Raw genomic sequence first — 25,129 nt, forward strand, 5'->3', positions numbered from 1 at the left:
AGTTGGAAGAGACCTCATGGGCCATCCAGTCCAACCCCACTCTGCCAAGAAGCAGGAATGTTGCATTCAAATCAGCAGCGTTTATCTCTTTCTGCATCCCTTCCCTCTTTCTCCTCCTCCTCCTTTTAACCCATTCTTAAACTTCTCCTTCTTTGTGAAATTCACTTTCCTGGTCCCATCAACACGACCTTTTGAGCTTCATTCCTTCTGTCCTTGCAGCCTCCAAGCCTCAGGTCCAGCGGGAGCCGCCCTCCAGCCAGCTCTTCGATGCTGAATTTTCGGAGTCTCAAGGTTCCAGTCCTCAAGGTTTGGCCAGCCCGAGACGGAGCCAGGCGGACCCCGAAGAGGACGAGGACTGCATGGTCCCCCTTCGCCCCGTCAAGAAGCGCCAGCGGCTGCTCAGCCAGAGACTCACGAGAGAAGAGGGGGAGCCGATATCCGCGGCGCCTTCGGAATATGCGGCAGCCATGCGAGGGGTGGGCAGCGCCCTCTCCCGGGGTCCGCCAGGTTCTGATCGCCCCGCCAAACCCTCCCCTGCCCCAGCACTCATTCCGACAGAAGAATACGTGGATGACGACTGGCTGGAAGACGACCTGGGAGTGAATGCCGTCTCACGCAAACGCGGCCGGCAGAGTCCACTGGGCTCTGCCTGCGAGGAAATCCTTGAGGAGGAAGAGGAGGAGGGCGAGAGTGACGTCGGACCCCCTTGTGCGGCCCCCGAGGCCCCCAGGAAGAGGAGGAAAGCCCGGCAAGCGCGTCTCACCCTGATGGTGGGCAGGACTCCCCTGGGGAGGGTCCGGGGGGCCAACGTGGTGGGCAGCACAGAGACCGCAGCCGGCACTTTGCACAGAGCTGGAGGCAGCAGCCAAGTGGAGAGGGTGCCTTGCGGAGGAGAAAGCCTACCATCTGCATTTGCGCCGGTGAGTTTTCAGCATGCGCATGATTTCATATCATAGTATTAATTTATTGTTAAATTTTACTGATTATGTTGTACAATGTTTCAAAATTTATTTATTTTATTTATTTATCGTGTCATCAGCAACCAGACATTTGTATTACATTTTTAACAAAAACAAACAGACAAAACACAGAATTTGCAAGCTTGGTAGTTGATTAAATGTCCTTTGACCAGTGTCTCTGGTGTTGCCACAAGAAGGTCCTCCCTTGTGCACGTGGCAAAGCTCAGGTTGCATTGCAGCAGGTGGTCAGTGGTTTGCTCTTCTCCCCACTCGCATGTTGTGGATTCCACTTTGTGACCCCATTTCTGAAGGTTGGCTCTGCATCTCGTGGTGCCAGAGCGCAGTCTGTCCAAGTTGCCCAGTCCTCTGTGTGCCCAGGAGGGAGTCTCTCATTTGGTATCAGCCATTGATTGCGGTTCTGGGTTTGAGCCTGCCACTTTTGGACTCTCGCTTGCTGGGGTGTTCCAGCGAATGTCTCTGTAGATCTTAGAAAACTATGTCTAGATTTAAGTCGTTGACATGCTGGCTGATACCCAAACAGGGGATAAGCTGGAGATGTCTCTGCCTTGGTCCTTTCACTATTGGCTGTTACTTCCCGGCGGATGTCAGGTGGTGCAATACCGGCTAAGTAGTGTAATTTCTCCAGTGGTGTAGGGCGCAGGCACCCCGTGATAATGCGGCATGTCTCATTCAGAGCCACATCCACTGTTTTAGTGTGGTGAGATGTGTTCCACACTGGGCATGCGTACTCAGCAGCAGAGTAGCATAGCGCAAAGGCAGATGTCTTCACTGTGTCTGGTTGTGATCCCCAGGTTGTGCCAGTCAGCTTTCGTATGATGTTGTTTTTAGCGCCCACTTTTTGCTTGATGTTCAGGCAGTGCTTCTTGTAGGTGTTTTAAAATGATTTTATTGTGAATTGTAATTTTTATGGTATTAATGCTGTTAGCATCCTCTGATGCTCATGTGAGGCCGCGCTGAGACCCCCTTGTGGGGAGATGGCTTTTATGGCTGGAATCAATGGGTTGTTGTAGGTTTTTCGGGCTATATGGCCATGTTCTAGAGGCATTCTCTCCTGACGTTTTGCCTGCATCTATGGCAAGCATCCCCAGAGGTTGTGAGGTCTGTTGGAACTAGGAAAAAGGGGTTTATATATCTTGTCTGCTGGAGCTAGGTGTCAATGTTTCAACTTTTTTTTGTTGTGTCAGGAGCGACTTGAGAAACTGCAAGTTGCTTCTGGTGTGAGAGAATTGGCTGTCTGCAAGGAAGTTGCCCAGGGGACGCCCGGATGAATTGATGTTTTTATCATCCTTGTGGGAGGCTTCTCTCATGTCCCCACAAGCTGGAGCTGATAGAGGGAGCTCATCCGCCTCTCCCTGGATTCGAACCTGCGACCTGTCGGTCTTCAGTCCTGCCGGCACAGGGGTTTAGCCCACTGCGCCACTGGGGGCGCCACTGGTAGCCAGATTTTGTTCACTTTCATGTTTTCCTCCTTTCTGTTGAAATTGTCCACATGCTTATGGATTTCAGTGGCTTCTCTGTGTAGCCTGACATGGTGGTTGTGAGAGTGGTCCAGCACTTCTGTGTTCTCAAATAATATGTTGTGTCCAAGTTGGTTCCTCAGGTGCTCTGCTATGGCTGACGTCTCTGGTTGAAGTAGTCTGCAGTGCCTTTCCTGTTCCTTGATGCATGCCTGGGCAATGCTGCTGCATTTGATGGTCCCTATAAAGACTTGTCCTCAGTAGACTCCTGCAGAAGTGAGAGGATCCCTCTTGTCCTTTGCTGAATGTAGCATTGGTTGGATTTTCTTGGTGGGTCTGGAGATAGTTTGTAGGTTGTGTTTCCTCATCAGCTTCCCTATGCGGACAAAATCTGGCTACCAGTATTTAAAAAACTCTAAAATTACAGCAAAACAACAGAGGGGAAACAATCAGGAACATCTAATCACCTCTCAACAAAAGATTGCCCCAGGCACTGCCAGGCCATCAAATGCTAATCAAGGTGGTCAGTGGATACATTCCCACCTAGCTCCAACTGACAAGAGTCCTTTGTCTGTTTCCCTCTCTCATCAAAAGGCCTCCACAAAGTGTCCCACGGTGGGATTCCTTCTGCATCCCGGTCCCTCACCTTGTCTTCTCTCTCCGCAGGTCCCTGCTCCCCCGCCTCCGATCCGGGTGCGAGTTCGGGTGCAAGACAACATCTTCTTGATTCCTGTGCCACACAGGTAAGCTGGTTAATTGCGGAATCCCAGGCAGATCCATCAGTGTTGCTTTGAGTGAAATCAACACAGGTTGCTCTTTACCCTGGAGAGAAGGAACTCCCGCTTTAGCAGTGTATTCCAGCTCAGAAGGGGATTGGGCCAGGGGACCCCTTGGGATCCTTTTTTACTCTTAGGATCCAAAAAGGTAAGATCATCCTCTGAGTTTGCTCTCTGCATTGTTCAGTGTCACTGGGTGGAGGAAATTTGTGTCAGGTAGATAATGCTCGAAATGCATTGTCTGTAAATTCCATTGTGTGTGAAAAATACAGTTCTAATGGACATGTGGTCACAGCACATTCCACTGAAGGTTTGAGAAAGTGGAGATGTTGAACCAGAGGAACATGACCCTGCCCTTCCTTCGTATTGCAGCGACCACGAGGGCCGCCCGGTGTCCTGGCTGGCGGAGCAGGCCTCCCAGCGCTACTACCAGGCCTGCGGGCTCCTTCCGCTCCTGACCCTGAAGAAAGAGGGGGCCCTCCTCGCCCCCCAGGACCGCATTGTGGACGTCTTGCAAAGCAACGAGGAGGTGAGCAGTTGCTGGGAAGCCGAAGGCCCTCTCTGAGTTTCAGGTGCAGAAGGATTCGAGAAGGATTGCCACGAGAAAGAAGCATGGGGCATGAGGATGAGTAGGGGGGCGAGATGGAAGGCCAAGGGCCCTCAGACGTGTGAATGTGTCATGAATATTTTTTATACAAGGGTTCTTTACATTGCATTTTCAGTGAGAGAGTATAGCAGAGCAACGTTGGATTGGCTGGTGACTGCTGGAAAAGCACTTTGGTTTTCTCGATGTTTAATGACAGGCTTCTCGTATACTTCTGCAAAGGTGTTTAGAGTGGCTTTAAAGATCTTCTTCTGAATGTGCACAGATGGCATTGTCATCAGCATATTGGAGTTCTATAACAGATGTTGTTGTAACCTTGGTTTTGGCTTTCAGTCTGCTGAGGTTAAATAGCTTGCCATCTGTCCGATAGATGATTTCGGCAAACATACTGTGCCGGGACATGAATTCACATAAGAAAATGCATGCCAAGAAGAAAAGGATGATGTGCTTGGATATTTAAATACACATAACATCAAAAAATGATGTGGTTTTTAGGGGACTAGAACACATTAATAGCATTTCAATGGCAAGCTTTGATTCTGACATAAGAGTGATTTGAGTTAAGAGCTCAGACACAGAACAAATTAAACCCATAAGTCAAGGTATCGCTATATGTTTTCAAGTCGCAGGTTAATTTATGGCAATCCCCTGAATATCTTCGGCAAAGTGTCTTCAGGGGTGCTTTTGTCAGTTCCGTCCTCTGTTTCCTGCTCCCAGCTGACTTTCTCTCTCTCTCTCTCTCTCTCTGTCTTTCTCTGTGACAGGTTTTGGCTGAAGTTCAGTCATGGAACCTGCCTCCCTTGGTGGAGAGGTACCGAAAGGCCTGCCGGAGCCTGGCAGCAGGTGAGTTCATAGCATCATAATGAATAGAAAGGTACCCCAATTGTCATGAATACCTTTTGAACCTTAAAATGTTCTTTAATGTGTTTTCGGAGGGAAATATGGCATCAGGCCGTTTCAGAGAAAGAAGTAAACACACAAACTCCAGTACTGGGTTTTATAATAACTGCAGTATATTGATTATCCAGACCAAAGGGGGAAACACTCTCAGCAGTCACTCATAATCCATTTGCTCATTCATTCATACTCACCATCCTTTTTCATTCATCTTGGAAGGAGAAGGGTGTTCAGACCCCGCATTCCTTGCAGATCTGCCACACTTTTTGAAGAGAAAAAGGTCTCTTTATGTAGAACTTTTAAATTATCCTTTATTTGATTGTTTTGAAAACTCATTCAGCTAAAACTTATTTATTTATTTATTTATTTATTTGGTGCATTTGTTAACCGCCATTCTCAGCCCTTTAGGGCGACTCATGGCGGTGTACAACACACATAAAAAGGCAATTTACAAAAGGCAATTACAGAACAATCTATTAACAATACAATAATTATAAAGTTACACTAAATAATCCGCTTCGTCTCATAGTGGAATCATAACCAATCTCATATTCCTTGTTCCATTCCAGTCATCTTTACCACATTGTTATAGCACTTAATTAAATGCCTTCTCGAACAGCCATGTCTTGAGGCTTTTTCGGAAGGACATGAGGGAGGGCGCCTGTCTGATGTCTGCAGGGAGAGTGTTCCACAGCCGGGGGGCCACCACCGAGAAGGCCCTCTCTCTCGTCCCCGCCAGACGTGCCTGTGAGGCAGGCGGGATCGAGAGAAGGGCCTCCCCAGATGATCTCAAGGTCCTCGTGGGCTCATAGGCCAACTTGCTTAAGCTCCATGAGTTCTGGAACAGATGTTGTTTTTCTTCCTTTAGGAACCATTGCGTCTGACTTCCTTAACTTAGAGTGGTGTAGTGGGTTAAACCCCTGTGCTGGCAGGACTGAAGACTGACAGGTCGCAAGTTCAAATCCAGGGAGAGGCGGATGAGCTCCCTCTATCAGCTCCAGCTCCTCATGTGGGGACATGAGAGAAGCCTCCCACAAGGATGATAAAAACATCAAATCATCCAGGTGTCCCCTGGGCAACGTCCTTGCAGACGGCCAATTCTCTCAGAAGCGACTTGCAGTTTCTCAAGTCGCTCCTGACACGACAAAAACAAACAAACAAACAAAACCTTAGAGTCATTCTCTCTGAGCCTGTAAATCAGTGGTTCCCAACTTTTGGTCCTCCAGGTTTTTTGGACTTCAGCTCCCACAATTCCTAACATCTGGTAAACTGGGATTTTTGGGAGTTGAAGTCCAAAACACCTGGAGAACCAAAGGTTGGGAACTACTGATGTAAAGATTGTTTTGTTTACACCAAAAGTTCTCAGGTGTGTTATTGTCAGTTCAGAACCTTCTCATTCCAAAGTGAATCAAATCTTCACCACATCCATAATGCCATTTTAAGGTTCCAACTATAGGATGGTGTCTTCAATTTTGCCAAGCCTTAATAGGCCCTTAGCCAGACCCCAATCATACAATGCCATTCAATCCACTCGTCACACAGGACTCCAGTGCCGCCCTGTCAAGCAGGAAGACACAATGTCCCCTTCTCTCTGCCTTCTCTTCTCCAAGCTAAATATCCCTCAGCTGTTCCTCAGAGGGATTCATGGTTTCCAGACTTATCTTTCAGTCTTTGTGTTCATGATTCCAGGACTTTGTCATGTTCTCTTGGGTCTTGCTTTGCTGATGCCTATTGGATTATGCTTGGATTATGCTTCCGGTATGATGGCGGGGAGCTAACAGCTGACTTGCAGAGCGGTCCGGTGAGATTATCTAATCGAAGCCTAATCCCCCTCATCCAGTTCTCCCACTACCACTAGCCGCCACCTTTGGCACCTGGGGGTTTGAAGGAACCCTCTGGAGGCCTTTTTGGCGAGTGTCCATCAAGGGAAAGGGAGTTAAAAGGAAGAGGGTGGAGAGATAGAACGCTGAGGCCTTCGCCATCTTAGGGCCTAACAGAACGTTCCCTCTTAACCATCTAACTGTGGCTGCCGGATTGCCTAAACCCCCCAACTGACCTGCGATTCACGACCCGGGGGTGTGTTGGCTCCTGGCCGTTGCCCGTCCCCCTCACGCCACCCGGGGAGGCGAGTTCCAGCTTGTTCTGACCAGCACTGTGGACGCCATTGCTGCTTCGGTGGTTCGGCCCAGCGTTTGGCTTGGCACTCCGCCACGGCGCTCCGCTGTTCCGCTGCTCCGCCGCGGCGCTTTGCTTTTAAGAACTTTTTACCTTTTATTTTTAATAAACCATAAAGACTTTTTTAAAAAGGTAAGAAAAAGTTTTTAAAAGCAAAGGTTAATGTTCCAAAAGATCAATATAACATAGCACTTGAAGCTTAATCCAAAAAGGCAAGCTCCTTAGGTAAACGCGAAGTTGCTTTGACAAAGATCTGGTCTCAAAACCCCCGTTTAATACCCTTTGCAAAACATGAAGGCGTTTCTCTGGCCTCTGGCCTCCTTTTTGTTGGCTATCCTCTCACTCCTTCGAACACGGAATTCCAACCGGTCATCCCGATCTGAAGTTCCCATATCATCAAGGTCAGTCTGCTTGTTAGCATCAGCCTGTTTTCCTCCTTGCTCGTTATCAGGCTGAGAACCAGCCAAAGAGCTGTCCGCCTTCTCGGAGTCAATCTGCACCTGGCTATTTTCAGTATCAACACTCCCATTCCTTGCTGTGGGAAACTGCACTTCTTCTTCACTGTCTATAGCAGGGACAAGGACATTTTGAACCCAACTGTGAACCTGAGTCCCATCATCCTCGTCAGAAACACTCTCTGACTCCAGCTGTGTCACAACAAGTAGTGCATGTTATGAAATTAAAATCATGTGTAGTTCACGTTTGATCAGCCCACACACTGCCTTGCCAGAGAAAGAAAATATGCCTTGCAGGTGAATAGTAAAGAACAAGTCGTTTACTCTTTGTAACACAGAACAATATGTTTACAATCATGTGATCAGTGGCATCGACTCACATAATGTCCTTTTATGAGGGATTTAAAATGGTCTTTCTTTGCCCACGTGGAGAATCTCTCTGCAGCAGCTCATGAAGCAAGAGCACACTCCAAGCTGTCTTTCCTTCTCTCTCTCTGCTTCACTCTCTGTGAGCACCTGCCTAGCCGAAGCCTGATAAATGTAACAGTATCCAAAAGTCCCAGGCTCAGCCATCTCTTTGGGTATAGCCCGACCAATCAGCTTTGTGCTTATTTTGCAGTTGACACACACATACACACTCTAATTGATTTCTTGCATGCTCCAACAGTGCAAAGAAGGAAAAGTGGGAGAGGTTTGATTACAGGTGTGTGCACATGTTTGCATGTCTCCTTTACTCTGAGGAACTATAAAACCCATGATGCAGATCGGTCTGGTGTGGCGCTCTTTTACTGCACAGCCCTTAGTGTTATTCTGCAGATTAATGCTATTGTATTTTAAATCTCTAGTCTCTGATTGGAAAATAGATATTGGTTTTGTTTTGTTTTTTTTTGCACTGATCCTCAACAGTCTAACCAAACAGAAGAGAGAGGGAGCTATCACTTCCCTCCATCTTGACCAGGCAAGGGCCAACTTTGGCCCTCCCTCCAGGTGTGTTGGAGTTCAATTCCCAGAATTCCTAATAGCCTCAGGCCCCTTCCTTTTCCCCCTCAGCCGCTGAGGCTGTTAGGAATTCTGGGAATTGAACTCCAACACACCTGGAGGGAGGGCCAAAGTTGGCCCATGCCTGCATTAGACTCTATCCTCCTCTTGATCCAGCCTAGAATTGCACTGGCTTTTAAAGCTGCAATTGACTAATGTTCCTAGATCCCTTTCGCAAGGACGGTTTCCAAGCCAGTCATCTCTCGTCCTGTTACCAGTTGTTGTTGTTGTTCATTTGTTCAGTCGTCTCCGACTCTTCGTGACCTCATGGACCAGTCCACGCCAGAGCTCCCTGTCGGCCGTCACCACCCCCAGCTCCTTCAAGGTCAGTCCAGTCACTTCAAGGATGCCATCCATCCATCTTGCCCTTGGTCAGCCCCTCTTCCTTTTGCCTTCCCCTTTCCCCAGCATCATTCCCTTCTCTAGGCTTTGCTGTCTCCTCATGATGTGGCCAAAGGACTTCCACTTTGTCTCTAGTATCTTTCCCTCCAGTGAGCTTTAGTCGGGCTTTCTTTCCTGGAGGATGGACTGGTTGGATCTTCTCGCAGTCCAAGGCACTCTCAGGACTTTCCTCCAACACCACAGCTCAAAAGCCTCTCTCTTCCTTGGCTCAGCCTTCCCGAAGGTCCAGCTCTCACATCCGTAGGTGACTACAGCTCCACTGGCTGCCGATCTGCTACCGGGCCCAATTTAAGGTGCTGGTTTTGGCCTACAAAGCCTTAAACGGCTCCGGCCCAAAATACCTTTCGAACCGCATCTTGGCCTATGAGCCCACGAGGACCTTGAGATCATCTGGGGAGGCCCTTCTCTCGATCCCGCCTGCCTCACAGGCACGTCTGGCGGGGACGAGAGAGAGGGCCTTCTCGGTGGTGGCCCCCCGGCTGTGGAACACTCTCCCTGCAGACATCAGACAGGCGCCCTCCCTCATGTCCTTCCGAAAAAGCCTCAAGACATGGCTGTTCGAGAAGGCATTTAATTAAGTGCTATAACAATGTGGTAAAGATGACTGGAATGGAACAAGGAATATGAGATTGGTTATGATTCCACTATGAGACGAAGCGGATTATTTAGTGTAACTTTATAATTGTTGTATTGTTAATAGATTGTTCTGTAATTGCCTTTTGTAAATTGCCTTTTTATGTATGTTGTACACCGCCATGAGTCGCCCTAAAGGGCTGAGAATGGCGGTTAACAAATGCACTAAATAAATACAGGGAATACCATGGCTTTGACTAGGCAATGGATCTTTGTTGTCAGTCTGATGTCTCTACTCTTCACTATTTTGTCGAGATTGGACATTGCTCTCCTCCCAAGAAGGAAGCATCTCCTGATTTCCTGGCCACAGTCTGCATCTGCACTCATCTTTGCGCCTAGAAATACAAACCCTGTCACGGCCTCCACGGTTTCTCCCTCTATTTTCCAGTTGTCAATCATTCTTGTTGCCATGATCTTGGTTTTTTTGACGATTAGCTGCAACCCAGCTTTTGCGCTTTCTTCTTTCACCTTGATTAGAAGGCTCCTCAGCTCCTCCTCGCTTTCGGCCATCAGAGTAGTGTCATCTGCATATCTGAGGTTGTTAATGTTTCTTCCAGCCATTTTCACCCCAGCTTTGCATTCCTCAAGCCCCGTTACCAGTACATGTCTTGTTTTTCTGCCTTAGTGTTGTCTCATCCATTTTCTCCCTGTTGAAGTCAGCCTTGTCTTCTCCCCTGACAGAGGAGCACCGCCTGCTTCTGCAGATGTTGGAGCGGCAGGAGTCGGGCCCCTCCTTCAGCGTGGCCGGCGTGTCTCTCAGGGGGGCCCCCCGCCTGACCCCTCTCCTCCGGGCCCTGAAGCTGCAGGCCTCCATCCGGCAGCTGTGCCTCTCCGGGACGGGCCTCGGGGACGACTCGGCCGAAGAGCTCTTGGCCACCATCAGCACCATGCCGGCCCTCAGGCAGTTGGACATCTCCTCCAACCGGCTGGGCCCCGAGGGGCTTCGCAAGCTCACCGCAGGACCCTCTGGCCACACTGTTTTCCAGGTGGGACTGTTCTCCTGGAGTGTTTTCCCATCACTCCATTGTGTCTTGGTCTCATGTGACATCCTTTCCGATACAGGCAGCCCCCAAGTTATGAGCAAGAGAGATTATGTAGGTTTGTATTGTTGAAAACCTTCATGGCTGGAATCACAAGGTTGTTGCAGGTTTTTGTTCTATAAGCATTCTCTCCTGACATTTCGCCTGCACCTATGGCAAGCATCCTTAGAGATTATTATTATTATTATTATTATTATTATTATTATTATTATTGTATTGTCCAAGGCTTTCATGGCCTGAATCACTGGGTTGTTGTAGGTTTTTTCGGGCTATATGGCCATGGTCTAGAGGCATTCTCTCCTGACATTTCGCCTGCATCTATGGCAGGCATCCTTAGAGATTATTATTATTATTAGTATTATTAGTATTAGTATTGTATTGTCGAAGGCTTTCATGGCCTGAATCACTGGGTTGTTGTAGGATTTTTCGGGCTATATGGCCATGTTCTAGAAGCATTCTCTCCTGACATTTCGCCTGCATCTATGGCAGGCATCCTTAGAGATTATTATTATTATTATTATTATTATTATTGTATTGTCGAAGGCTTTCATGGCCAGAATCACTGGGTTGTTGTAGGTGTTTTTGGGCTATATGGCCATGGTCTAGAGGCATTCTCTCCTGACATTTCGCCTGCATCTATGGCAGGGATCCTTAGAGATTATTGTTATTATTATTATTATTATTATTATTATTATTATTATTGTATTGTCGAAGGCTTTCATGGCCTGAATCACTAGGTTGTTGCAGGTTTTTTGGGCTGTGTGGCCATGTTCTAGAAGCATTCTCTCCTGACATTTCGCCTGCATCTATGGCAGACATCCTTAGAGATTACTATTATTATTATTATTATTATTATTATTATTATTATTATTATTGTATTGTCCAAGGCTTTCATGGCCTGAATCACTGGGTTGTTGTAGGTTTTTTCGGGCTATATGGCCATGGTCTAGAGGCATTCTCTCCTGACATTTCGCCTGCATCTATGGCAGGGATCCTTAGAGATTATTATTATTATTATTATTATTATTATTGTATTGTCCAAGGCTTTCATGGCCTGAATCACTGGGTTGTTGTAGGTTTTTTCAGGCTATATGGCCATGGTCTAGAGGCATTTTCTCCTGACGTTTTGCCTGCATCTATGGCAAGCATCCTCAGAGGTAGTGAGGTCTGTTGGAACTAGGAAAAAAGGGTTTATATATCTGTGGATTGACCAGGGTGGGACAAAGGACTCTTGTCTGCTGGAGCTAGGTGTGAATGTTTCAACTGACAACCTTGATTATTGTATTGTCGAAGGCTTTCATGGCTGGAATCACTAGGTTCTTGTGGGTTTTTTCGGGCTATAGGGCCATGTTCTATAGCCCGAAAAAACCCCACAAGAACCTAACCTTGATTAGCATAGAATGGCCTGGCAGTGCCTGGGGCAATCTTTTGTTGAGAGGTGATTAGCTGTGCCTGATTGTTTCCTCTCTTGTTTTGCTGTTGTAATTTTATAGTTATTTTTTAACACTGGTAGCCAGATTTTACTCATTTTCATGGTTTCCTTCTTTCTTGCATCTATGGCAGGCATCCTTAGAGATTATTATTATTATTATTATTATTATTATTATTATTATTGTATTGTCCAAGGCTTTCATGGCCAGAATCACTGGGTTAGGGGGTTGGACTGGATGGCCCTTGAGGTCTCTTCCAACTCTTTGATTCTATGATTCTTTGATTCTATGATTCTGTTGAAATTGTCCACATGCTTGTGTATTTCAGTGGCTTCTCTGTGCAGTCTGACATGGTGGTTGTTAGAATGGCCATAGATGCAGGCGAAACGTCAGGAGAGAATGCCTCTAGAACATGGCCATATAGCCCAAAAAAAACCTACAACAACCCAGTGATTCTGGCCATGAAAGCCTTCGACAATACACACACACACACATATGTATGCCCAATCTTTTTTGACACCAGTCACTAAGGACCCTTCCACACAGTAATATAACCCAGAATATCAAGGCAGAATAAGAAGGGCCCCCGGTGACGCAGTGGGTTAAAGCGCGGAGCTGCTGAGCTTGTTGATCGAAAGGTCGCAGGTTCAATTCCGGGGAGCGGCGTGAGCTTCTGCTGTCAGCCCTAGCTTCTGCCAACCTAGCAGTTCGAAAACATGCAAATGTGAGTAGATCAATAGGTACCGCTCCGGCGGGAAGGTAACGGCGCTCCATGCAGTCATGCCAGCCACATGACCTTGGAGGTGTCTACAGACAACGCTGGCTCTTCGGCTTAGAAATGGAGATGAGCACCACACCCCAGAGTCAGACATGACTGGACTTAATGTCAGGGGACTACCTTTACCTTTTATCAAGGCAGAAAATCCCACTAGATCTGCTTTGAATAGGATTATCCAGTCCACATTGCCAGATAGTCCAATTCAAAGCAGATATTGTGGGATTTTATTCATTTGTGTGGCAGGGGCGTGAGAAGGTCCTCTCTTGTGGTTGTGGTGATGGTGGGATGGAGAGAAGGGCCTCTCCTGACAAGAAGAAGTACAAAGAGGAGGGGAAAGGTGTTGCAGGTGGTGATCCTCCACCTGCACCAGAGTCTTGGGGCATTGGGAGGTCTGGAGGTTTGTTCTTAAGTTGAATTTGTTTCTAAGTCTAAACAGGTATATTCTTAGAGCTGTAGCAAACTACTGGAAGCGAGCTTGTGCTCGAGCTCGCTCCGAAGCCCTGCCTTTTTTTCCCCGAGGCTGCTCTCTCTCTTGCTAGTGTGCCTGTTTTCCCTTGCTAGGGAAGCGATGCGAGTGTACTCTCGCAGTTGGCAGAATTCAACTGCCCTCTGCAATGGAAAACAGGCACGCTAGCAAGAGAGAGAGCAGCCTCGGGGGGGAAAAGGCGGAACTTCGGAGCAAGCCCGAGCGCAAGCTTCCTGTAGTTTGCTGCAGCACGAGCGTATGCTCGCAACGCTGCCCTAGCAAAGGGAAATAGGCGGAGAAAGAGGCGGAGCATCGCTCGTGCTGGCTTAGTTTGCTCTCGCAAAATCCTAGTTTGCTACGGCTCTTAAGGGCCCTTCCAGACAGGCCCTATATCACAGAGAGCACCTTTTTTTGGGCACCGAAAAGAACTCCTAAAACTGCTGTTTTTATGAACTGGCAAATCTCTGTTTTCCTGACAGAGCAGAGATTGCTGGTTATTCAGTCTAACAACTGAAACCATTCCCTAGCATAATTACATTTGGTTGTATAACACAAGAGATTCTGCTCTAAAGGGCTTTTTTTGGCTTTTCTCTAAAAGGTTATGTTATCTAACAGTTTCCTTCCTCTTTGCTACGGCTCTTAAGGGCCCTTCCAGACAGGCCCTATATCACAGAGAGCACCTTTTTTGGGCACCGAAAAGAACTCTTAAAACTCTACTGGCAAATCTCTGTTTTCCTGACAGAGCAAAGATTGCTGGTTATTCAGTCTAACAACTGAAACCATTCCCTAGCATAATTACATTTGGTTGTATACCACAAGAGGAAATTTTGCTCTTAATAACTTTTTTTGGCTCTTTTCTAAAGGTTTCTCTAACGCCTTCCTTTATGCTTTCTCTCTCTGGATGTCTTCCAGACCCTGGAGGAGCTGGACCTGAGCCTGAACCCTTTGGGCGAGAACAGTGGCCCTTCCTTGGCCGCCTTGGTCCAGGCTTCTCCGCTCCTGAAGGTCCTCCGACTGCAGGCCTGTGGCCTCACCGCCGCCTCCTTGCAGCACCCCCAACCCCTGCTGGGCCTGGCCCTGAAAGGTACACCCGTGGGGCTACATTTGGGGCAAAGGCTGGGAAACACACCAGGGCTGGCCTGGGTCACTCTGCCTGCCTGCACATCCTTTCTCCTGGTGTCTCCGGGGTAGGAATACCCACATTGACTTGTGTCTCATGTGCCATGGAGTGTAATGTGCACCTCAATTTTCCAAACCAGGAAACCAAAAAAAGTATTTGCTGACAAATGTAATGCCCTCCCGTTTGATGCCTTTTCTCCTCTTGATTCTCTCTCCTGCCCATGTCTCTGCTCCCTTTCATTTCCTTTGCTTCCCTTCCCTTTCTCTTTCCCTTCCCTTCCTTCAATTCTCTCTCCTTTCCATGTTTCTGCTTTGCCTTTCTTTTGCTTCCCTTTGCTTTCACTTCCCTTCCCTTTCTTTTACCTTGCCTTGTTTTTCATTCCCTTTCCTTTACCTTGCATTTCCTTTGTTTTGCTTTCATTTCCCTTCCCTTTGTCTTACCTTGCATTTCCCTTTCCCTTGCGTTGCGTTTCATTTACTTTCCTTGCTTTTCTTTCCTTGCTTTTCCTTTCCTTTCCCTTCTATTGCTTTCCTTCACTTTGCTTTGTTTTTCATTTCATTTCCCTTCCCTTTCTTTTCCCTTGCCTTCCTTTTCATTCCTTTCATTTTCCCTTTCCCTTGCCTTCCTTTTCCCTTTCCCTTGCCTTTCTTTTGCTTCCCTTCCCTTTGCTATGCTTTCATTTCCCTTCTCTTTTCCTCCCCTTGCCTTGCTTTTCATCCCCCTCCCTTCCCTTTCCCTTGCCTTTCCTTTCATATCCCTTCCCTTTTCTTTCCCTTGCCTCACTTTTTATTCCCTTCCCATTGTCTTACCTTGCATTTACCTTTTCCTTGCCTTGCGTTTCCTTTACTTTCCTTGCTCTTCTTTCCTTGCTTTTCCTTTCCCTTGCCTTTCCTTGCTTTCCTTTCTTTTGCTTTGCTTTCATTTCCATTCTTTCTTTTCCCTTGCTTACTTTTCATTCCCTTCCCTTTGCCTTGCCTTGTTTCCTTTCTTTTATCTGCCTTCCTTCCCTTTCCTTGCTTTTCCTTTCCCATGACTTTCTTTATTTTCCTTTCTTTTGCTTTCCTTTCCCTGCTTTTTCTTTCCTTTGCTTTGCTTTCATCTCCCTTCCCTTTCTTTTCCCTTGCCGTGTTTCTCATTCCCTCTCCTTCCCTTTGCCTTGCCTTACTTTTCATTCCTTTCCCTTGCTTTTCCTTTCCTTCCCTTTCCTTTTCATGCTTTCCTCCCCTTGCTTTTCCTTTCCTTTCCTTTCCCTTTCTTTTCCCTTGCCTTCCTTTTCATTCCTTTCCCTTCCCTTGCTTTTCCCTTGCTTTTCCTATCCTTTCCCTTGCCTTGCTTTTCCCTTTCCCTTGCTTTTCCTTACCCCTCCTTTCCCTTCCCTTCCTTTTCATTCCTTTCCTTTCCCTTGCCTTGCTTTTCCTTTGCTTTTCCTTTCCTTCCCTTTCCCTTGCTTTTCCCGTTCCCTTGCATTTCCTTTCCTTGCTTTTCCTTTCATTCCCTTCCCTTTCTTTTTCCTTGCCGTGCTTTTCATTCCCTCTCCTTCCCTTTGCCTTGCTTTTCCTTCCCTTTACTTTTCCCTCCCCTTCCTTGCCTTGCTTTTTCCCTTTCCCTTGCTTTTCCTTTCCTTCCCTTCCCTTGCTTTTTCTTTCCTTTGCTTTGATTTCCCTTCCCTTACTTTTCCTTCCCTTTCCTTTCCCTTGCCTTGCATTTCCTTTCCTTTCCATTCCTTTCTCTTGCCTTTTCTTGCTTTTCCTTTCCTTTGCTTTGCTTTCCCTTTCCTTTCTTTTCCCTTCCCTTCATCTTCCCTTGCTTTTCTCTCCCCTTTGCCTTCCCTTTCCCCTTCCCTCTCTCCCAGGGGCCTTGCAGCTGAGGAGCCTGTCCCTGTCGCACAACGCTCTGGGCTGGGCAGGGCTGGAACTCCTCCTGAAGAGCCTGCCTTGCCAGAGCCTCTCCCGCCTGGAGCTGGCCTCCGTGGGCAGAAGGAAAGCCGAGCAGAAGCCCCTCGGGAAGGCCCTGGCTGCTTACCTGGCCCAGGTAGGAAGCAGGAAGGACGGCGGGACCCTTCCCCTTGGATCCACTGGAGTCTGGTGAAAAGCATAAGCTGCGGAATCATGGAGAGGGACCCCAAGGGGACATCTAGTCCAGCCTCTTTCAGCCAAAGGCAGGAAGGCACCTTCCAAGCACTCCTGACAAATAGCCACCCAGCCTTTCAATGAAACATCAGGCTTGGGCCAACTTGGGCCCTCCCTCCAGGTGTTTTGGACTTCAACTCCCACAATTCCTAACAGCCGGTAGGCTGTTAGGAATTGTGGGAGTTGAAGTCCAAAACACCTGGAGGGAGGGCCCAAGTTGGCCCAAGCCTGCTCTAAGCAATGCCAGATCCCACTCTTGAACAGGTCACACCATCACCTAATGTTGAGGTGGGATCTCTTTTCCTGCCATTTGAATCCATGTCGCCCTCTTCGCCTAGAATCGTATTGGGTTTTTAAGCTGCTGCATCACATTCTGCCTGTGGTCCATCAAGACTCCTAGATCCCTTTTGCAGGGACTCTTTCCAAGCCAGGCATCCCCATCCTCTATCTCTGCATTTCCAAAGTGTCATACTGTGCACTTCTGTTTGTTTTTGCCCATCTCTCGATCCTATTAAGGTCTCAAATGGGGAGAGAGGGTCTATGAAACATGCATTGTAAGCATGCTCATCCCACGACATTAAGCGAAGATTGAATGAAGGCCCTGCCCCTCTCCAAACACACCGGGGCTTATGTCTCTTCTTTTTCCAAATCCCAATATTTGATTTATTTACATCGGGATTGTGGCGCAGCTGGCTGAGTGTCAGCTGCATTAAGATCACTCTGACCAAAAGGTCCTGAGTTCGAAGCCAGCCCAGGTTGGAGTGGGTTTCCAACCAATTGTGTGTAGCCTGTTGTCGACCTTTGCAACCCGAAAGACAGTTGCATCTGTCAAGTAGGAAAATAAGGTACCACCTTAAAGTGTGGGGAGGCTAAATTAACTGATTTATGAGGCCGTAAAGAAGACTCCAGCAAAAGCATTCCAGCGGGGAAGCATGCGGGGAATGCGGAAGTGCTTCATCAGCGTCGCAGATGGACGATGAAAGCGACCATAAAAAAAAAAGAAGTTAAATAACCTCTGTGTATGTCTGTATATGTTTGTATGTCAAAAATTGGCATTGAATGTCAGCCATATATGTGTACCCCTGCGGGGTGAGGAGAAGGGCGGAAGAGAAAAGCTGTAAATAAATAAATAAATAAATAAATAAATAAATATTTTTGGACAGGAAAGCTGTGCTCTCCGCCACCTGACCTTCTCTGGGAACCGACTGAATGACGATGCCGTCGCAGAGCTGGCCAGGTAAGGAGATGGGGGCTCGCGGGCTCTTCCTGAGAATTGCAGCCCTGTGCTTTGAAACCATTCCCATTCCAATGCACAACTCTGCTAGGATAGGAGTCCTGGATGATGGTCTTGCATTCTCCAGGGAATACGACGTGGAATTGTAACGCTTGCGTTCAAAGATGCAATGGGCAGAGGAGCTTTTGAATCCTGCTGGTAAATTAATTGCTGTGGGGCTCCTTAGGATGCATCTCTCATTAGTTGCACCTCGCCTCCTGCCATCAGGAGAGGCAGGTAATAAATAAAATGTATTATTGTTACGATGACTATAATCTCTAGTTGCAACTGGGCATTACCAGGCTGGCACCATTGCAAGCACAGCTTGGCACACAGGAGTGTGTCATATTAAAAGTGCTCCACAACACTGGAAGAGACCTCCAAAGGGCATCCAGACCAACCCCTTTCGGCCAGGCAGGAATGCATAGTCAAAGCCATCATAGAATCCTAGAATCAAAGAGTTGGAAGAGACCTCCTGGGCCATCCAGTCCAACCCCATTCTGCCAAGAAGCAGGAGTATTGCATTCAAATCACCCCATCCTGACAGACGGCCATCCAACCCAGACCTCACAACCTCTGAGGATGTGTGCCATAGATGCAGGTGAAACATCAGGAGAGAATGCTTCTGGAACATGACTGTTTGTTTGTTTGTCATGTCAGGGCAACCAGTCAATTATATTACATTTCTAACAGAACAAAGCAAACAAACAGACAAAATACAGAATTTGTGAGTATGGTAGTGGATTAAATGTCCTTTGACCAGTATCTGGCCACTTGGAGTGCTTCTGTAGAGCCCAAAAACCCTATAGCAACCCATCTAGTCTTAGTTTAAAATCCTCCAGAGAGGGGGAGGGCTGGCTTTGCATTAATCACACAATAAATTATTATTATTATTTGAAACACAAGATGAGTCCACAGCAGACAAGATCATTCTGCTGGCTGTTGTATTGGATCCCACGTCGGGCACTTCCCAAGTGTCTAGGATTATTATTATTATTATTATTATTATTACTATTATTATCATGTGGGATTGATGTGGGGCTGGCTCAGGCTTTTAAATGCCATTACTGCTCAAGCAGGGAGCTTTGAGATGGTAGAACAGAAGCTCTCCAAAGCTCTAGGTGCTCTTACTGACTATTACAGGGAAAACCAGCTGATCCCCAACCCATCTAAAACACAGACATGTGCCTTTCACCTTAAGAACAGACAAGCATCCCGAGCTCTGAGGATGACCTGGGAAGGAAGGGATCCCACTGGAGCATTGCAGCACACCCAAATACCTGGGAGTCACTCTGGATCGTGATCTGACCTACAAGAAGCACTGCCTGAACATCAAGCAAAAAGTGGGCGCTAGAAACGATATCATACGAAAGCTGACTGGCACAACCTGGGGATCACAACCAGACACAGTGAAGACATCTGCCCTTGCGCTATGCTACTCTGCTGCTGAGTACACATGCCCAGTGTGGAACACATCTCACCACGCTAAAACAGTGGATGTGGCTCTTAATGAGACATGCCGCATTATCACGGGGTATCTGTGCTGTACGCCACTGGAGAAATTACACTGTCTAGCCAGTATTGCACCACCTGACATCCGCCAGGAAGTAGCAGCCAATAGCGAAAGGACCAAGGCAGAGACATCTCCAGCCCATTCCTTGTTTGGGTCTCAGCCAGCATGTCAATGACTTAAATGTAGAAATAGTTTTTTAAGATCTACAGCGACACTCGCTGGAACACCTCAGCAAGCGAGAGTCCAAAAGTGGCAGGCTCAAACCCAGAGCCTCAATCAATGGCTGATACCAAATGAGAGACTCCCCCCTGGGCACACAGAAGCCTGGGCGACTTGGAAGGCGCTGAACAGACTGTGCTCTGGCACCACGAGATGCAGAGCCAACCTTCAGAAATGGGGCCACAAAGTGGAATCCTCGACATGTGAGTGTGGAGAAGAGCAAACTACAGACCACCTGCTGCAATGCAACCTGAGCCCTGCCACATGCACAAGGGAGGACCTTCTTGCAGCAACACCAGAGGCACTCCAAGTGGCCAGGTCATTGAATCAACTACTAAACTCACAAATTTTGTATTTTGTTTGTTTGTTTTGTTCTGTTAGAAATGTAATACAATTGACTGGTTGCCCTGACACGACAAATAAATAAGGCTTTTAAATGAATATTATTATCATAATTATAAAATAAGTTGGGTAAATTCTCTGGTGAGATAGAAAGGTTGAAGCAGATATCCACAAGCATTAAAACTACTGGATGTTAGGAATTGTAGGAGTTGGAGTCCAAAACACCTGGAGGGAGGGCCCAAGTTTGCCTATACCGGAACTAAAGGATCCATGAGGTTCTTCCTTGGATGCTCAGGCTTCTTGCGCCCTGCAAAGCCGCTCCCTCGCTCAGTGTGCTCCTCCTCCTCCTCTCTCTCTCTTTCTTGAAGGTTCCTCCCTTGCTGCCCTTCCTTGGTCTCCCTGGACTTGTCCGCAAACCCCGAGGTTGGCCTCGTTGGCCTGCGGACGCTGCTCCTGGCCTTGGAGGAGAGGCAGGCCGGCCTCCAGCTCCTCAACTTGGCAGGTCAGTGCTTTGTGTCCTGGACACAGAATCACAGAGTTTGAAGGGACCTCTCCCCCTTAGAAGCCCAACCTCTTTCTGCCAGGCAGCAGGACGCAATCCAAGCCCTTTCAACAGATGGCCATCCAGTCTCTGTTGAAAAGCCTCCAGAGAAGGGAGATTCCACTGGACTTCAAGGTAGCAATGGAGGTAATAGATACTTAGATAGCTAAATAGGTGGATAAGTATGTAGGTAGGTAGGTAGATATATTGATGTGTAGACAGACAGATAGATAGATACGTAGTTAGATAAATAGATATGTAGATTTATTGTCTAAGGCTTTCATGGCCGGAATCACTGGGTTGTTGTAGGTTTTTTCGGGTTATATGGCTGTGTTCTAGAGTGCTGGTGTTGACCTATAAAGCCCTAAACGGCTCTGGCCCAGTTTACCTGTCCGAACGGATTCTCCCCTATGAACCATCAAGGCTACTAAGATCTTCCGGGGGGGGGGGGGGGGCTGCTCTCGGTCCCAGCACCCTCACAATCACGGCTGGTGGGGACGAGAGACAGGGCCTTCTCGGTGGTGGCTCCCCGGCTTTGGAACTCCCTCCCACTAGAGGTTAGATCTGCCCCCTCCCTCCTGACGTTCAGGAAATCGCTAAAAACATGGCTCTGGAATGCGGCATTCAAGGACTGAACCTAAAACCTACCCTGTGATGAATTATGATGAACCGTGACTATGAATATGATTATGACCATGACTGGATTGACGATTTGGCATAGGAAACTGTAATGATGATGTTTTTTATTGTACTGAGTTGTACTATTTTAATATGTAATGATTTGTATTTGCTGTTTTTATATGATTGTATTTGATATGCACTGTAAACCGACCCGAGTCCCTCGTCGAGGTTGAGAAGGCCGGTATAGAAATCCTCTAAAGAAATAAATAGAGGCATTCTGTCCTGACGTTTTGCCTGCATCTATGGCCTCACAACCTCCGAGGATGCTTGTCATAGATGCAGGCGAAACGTCAGGAGAGAATGCCTCTAGAACATGGCCATATATCCCAAAAAAGCCTACAACAACCCAGATATGTAGATTGATATAGATATGTAGATAGGTATACAGTATATAAATACTATCAATAAATAAATAGGTAGGTAGGCAGACTGATAGATGTATAATTGGATAGATATATAGTTAATAGATATGAGATATAATAGAGATAGATATGTAGGCTGGTAGGTAGAGGGCCCACTGGTGGCGCAGCAAGTTAAACCACTGAGCTGCTGAACTTGCTGACCGAAAGGTCGGCGGTTCAAACCCAAGCGCGGGGGTGAGCTCTCGCTGTTAGGCCCAGCTCCTGCCAACCTAGCAGCTTGAAAACATGCAAATGTGAGTAGGTCAATAGGTACCGCTTCTGCAGGAAGGTAACACTGCTTCATGCAGTCATGCTGGCTACATGACCTTTGGAGGAGTCTATGGACAATGCCGGCTCTTCGGCTTAGAAATGGAGACGAGCACCAACCCCCAGAGTTGGATATGATTAGACTTAATGTCAAGGAAAAGCTTTACCTTTAGATAAGTAGATATGTAGGTGTATATATAGATAGATAGATAGATAGATAGATAGATAGATAGATAGATAGGTTCAAGGATAGATATGTAGTTAGATAGATAGATATGTAGTTGGATACATATATCATTAGATAGGCAGACATGGAGATAGATATGTAGTTAAATAAATATAGATGTTTATATGTAGATTGATATATATAGATATTTATTTATTTATTTATTTGCTTCATTTCTATACCGCATTTTTCAGCCCTTAACAGGCGACTCAATGCGGTAGATAGGGAGGTAGATAGATATATAGATAGATGGATAGAGATGTAGTTAATTAAGATATGTAGATAGATACGAGTCCCAAGAGGGTGGGTTATAAATAATGTATTATTAATATTATTATTAGACTAGCTGTACCCACCACGCGTTGCTGCGGCCAACCTTCCTTCTCTCTTTCCTTCCTTCCCTCCCTCTTTTTCTTTTCCTTCGTCTTTCTTCCTTTGCTCTTTGGTTCCATCCTTCCTTCTCTCCTTCCTTCCCTCCTTCTCCCCTTCCCTCCCTCCCTCTTTTTCTTTTCCTTCCTTCTCCGTTTCTTTCCTCGCTTCCTTTGCTCTTTGCTTCCATCCTTCCTTCCCTTTCTTCCTTCCTTCCCTTTCTCTTTCCTTCTTCCACTTTATTTCCTCTCCTTCCTTCTCTACCTTTCATTCCTTCTCTCCTTCCCTTCTTCTTTTCCTCTTTCTCTCCTTCCTCCCTTCCCCCCTCCCTCTTCCCTCTTTTTCTTTCCCTTCCCTTTTCATCCTTCTGTTTCTTTCCTCGCTTCCTTTGCTCTTTGCTTCCATCCTTCCCTTTCTTCCTTCCTTCCCTTTCTCTTTCCTTCTTCCACTTTATTTCCTCTCCTTCCTTCCTTCTCTACCTTTCATTCTTTCTATCCTTCCTTCCCTCCTTCTCCCCTTTCCCCCTCCCTCTTTTCTTCCCTCTTTTTCTTTCCCTTCCCTTTTCATCCTTCTCTGTTTCTTTCCTCGCTTCCTTTGCTCTTTGGTTCCATCCTTCCTTCCCTCCTTTTCCCCTTCCCTCTTTTTCTTTCCCTTCCTCTTCCTTCCTTCTCTGTTTCTTTCCTCGCTTCCTTTGCTCTTTGCTTCCATCCTTCCTTCCCTCTTTCCTTCCCTTTCTTCCTTCCTTCCCTTTCTCTTTCCTTCTTCCATTTTATTTCCTCTCCTTCCTTCCTTCTCTACCTTTCATTCCTTCTCTCCTTCCCTTCTTCTTTTCCTTTCTCTCCCTCCTTCCTTCCCCCTTTCTGTGTATGTTTTGTGTGTATATATGCATATATGTGTGTATATATTTGTGTATGTGTATATATGTGTGGGTTTGCACATGCGTTGTATGTATGTTTGTTTGTTTGTTTGCTTTTTAAGTCTCTTCTGCTGTGTTTTCCAGTGTTTTTATGTGTGAGGGTCACTCATTGGCCTGAGAGGTGTATTGTGTCCAAATTTGGTGTCAATTCGTCCAGTGGTTTTTAAGTTCTGTCAATCCCACAAACAAACATTACATTTTTATTTATATAGATATGCATATAGATATATAGGTAGGTAGATATGCAGATAGATACGTAGTTAAGATAGATATCTTGAGATTGCAAATAAAGGTGTGCAAAACAGCTGAAATCCGGTTAGTAATTCGTTTCGGAGACTTGGACGGCCCCCGCTTCAATTCGTAAAGATTCGGAGGGGGCCCGTTCCAATTCGTAATCCGAAGATTCGTTCATTAGTGGCAATGGGGGAAATTGTGAGGATTGTTTCTGACATTTTTACAGTTATCAGGATGAAACTTGGAACACACGTTTCAGAATATTGTCGAAGGCTTTCATGGCCGGAATCACTGGGTTGTTGTAGGTTTATTCGGGCTATATGGCCATGGTCTAGAGCCATGATGGCGAACCTATGACACGTGTGTCAGCACTGACACGCGTAGCCATTTTCGATGACACGGTCGCATGCGGCCGCATACAGAGAAGATGGGGCCACATCCCAAGAAGGGCATTTCACCCTCGGCTCCTACACCAGCATTTTTCTATAATGTCGAGATATATGGCATTTTAGAAAAAGTTAAATAATTAGTTTTTGGTTTATTAAATACAGTCATATATTACAATAATATATTTTTGTTATTAAACTATAAATATCATGAAATTATGGTTTTTTTTCTCGAAGTGACACCCCACCCGAGTTATGCTTGTTTTTTTGGCAAGTACTGACACACCAAGCTCAAAAGGTTGCCCATCATTGGTCTAGAGGCATTTCTCCTGATGTTTCAGCTGCATCTATGGCAAGCATCCTCACTACCTCACTACCTCTGAGGATGCTTGCCATAGATGCAGGCGAAACGTCAGGAGAGAATGCCTCTAGACCATGGCCATATAGGCTGAAAAAACCTACAACAACCCAAGTTTCAGAATGTTTTGGCCACCCACTGATTTTTAGTAGTGGAACTCTCTGCCTCAGAGTCTAGAGGAAGCTCCTTCTTTGGTGGCTTTTAAACAAGCTGGATGGCCATCTGTCAAGGGGGCTTTGATGGTGCTCTTCCTGCCCATGTGGTCTCTTCCAACTCTGATTCTGTTGCTTCCTCCTCCTCTCTCAGGCTGTGCCACGAAGGGCCCCGTGGACTCCGCCTCCTGGACCAAGCTCTCGTCCAGCGTCCGCCAACTGCAGCTCTGCAGCCGCCACTTGAGCCGGAGTGACCTGCGGGAGCCGCCCGAGCTGTGTCCGGGGACCGAGGGCAGCGCCTTCGTCTGCATCACGCGGCACAACAAGCTCTTCTACCACTGCCCCTAACAGCTTGGACAAGAACCACTTGGACATGAACCAAAACCCCGGTTCTGGCCACATATGGGTGGAGTGGTCAGCGAGACGGAGGGAGAGGCCTCGGGCCACTTCACCCAATCCTGAATCGTCCAGGGTGATTGATCCAGGAAAGAGATCAGCAGAGAGATGCCTCTTCCGATGGTGAAAGCCCAGCAAGACCCACTTCCTCCCCCTTTTGAACTCTGAGAGAGGCTGGGATTGTACTCTCAACTGGGGCAGGATTCTGTACTCTTACCTTGTTGTCTTCGTGCTTCTGTATCCCTCCATATTTATTGAATCTGACCCTTCCTTGCAACCTCAGCCACCGTCTCTCTCTCTAGCCTTGCTGTAGATGGATTATAAGAGAAGAGAGAACGACGACGGGACTCTTGACGTGAGTTTTTCCCGCTTCTGCAACGGGGAAAATGTCACGCTGAAAGGAGAGACTCACTGGAACCTTTTCCTGTGCCTTTCCCTTGTTTGGAAAGGAATAAAATGCATCTCACGCCTCTCC

General features: G+C 47.0%; 1 protein-coding gene across 1 annotated transcript in view; it reads left to right on the plus strand.

Annotated features, from left to right (window-relative positions):
- The window catches only part of TONSL (tonsoku like, DNA repair protein), a 68,013-nt gene extending 42,885 nt beyond the window's left edge, over positions 1-25,128 (plus strand). The window contains exons 17-26 of the mRNA XM_067467224.1: positions 220-920; positions 3,104-3,180; positions 3,586-3,742; positions 4,582-4,660; positions 10,099-10,403; positions 14,044-14,215; positions 16,104-16,282; positions 17,544-17,617; positions 20,096-20,229; positions 24,413-25,128. Coding sequence (XP_067323325.1) covers positions 220-920; positions 3,104-3,180; positions 3,586-3,742; positions 4,582-4,660; positions 10,099-10,403; positions 14,044-14,215; positions 16,104-16,282; positions 17,544-17,617; positions 20,096-20,229; positions 24,413-24,606 — 2,072 coding nt within the window. The 3' untranslated portion in view covers positions 24,607-25,128. The remainder of the gene's footprint in view (positions 1-219; positions 921-3,103; positions 3,181-3,585; positions 3,743-4,581; positions 4,661-10,098; positions 10,404-14,043; positions 14,216-16,103; positions 16,283-17,543; positions 17,618-20,095; positions 20,230-24,412) is intronic.
- The last annotated feature ends 1 nt before the right edge of the window (position 25,129 follows it).

The sequence above is a fragment of the Anolis sagrei genome, chromosome 4 (genome assembly GCF_037176765.1).
Source record: "Anolis sagrei isolate rAnoSag1 chromosome 4, rAnoSag1.mat, whole genome shotgun sequence".
NCBI lineage: Eukaryota > Metazoa > Chordata > Lepidosauria > Squamata > Dactyloidae > Anolis > Anolis sagrei.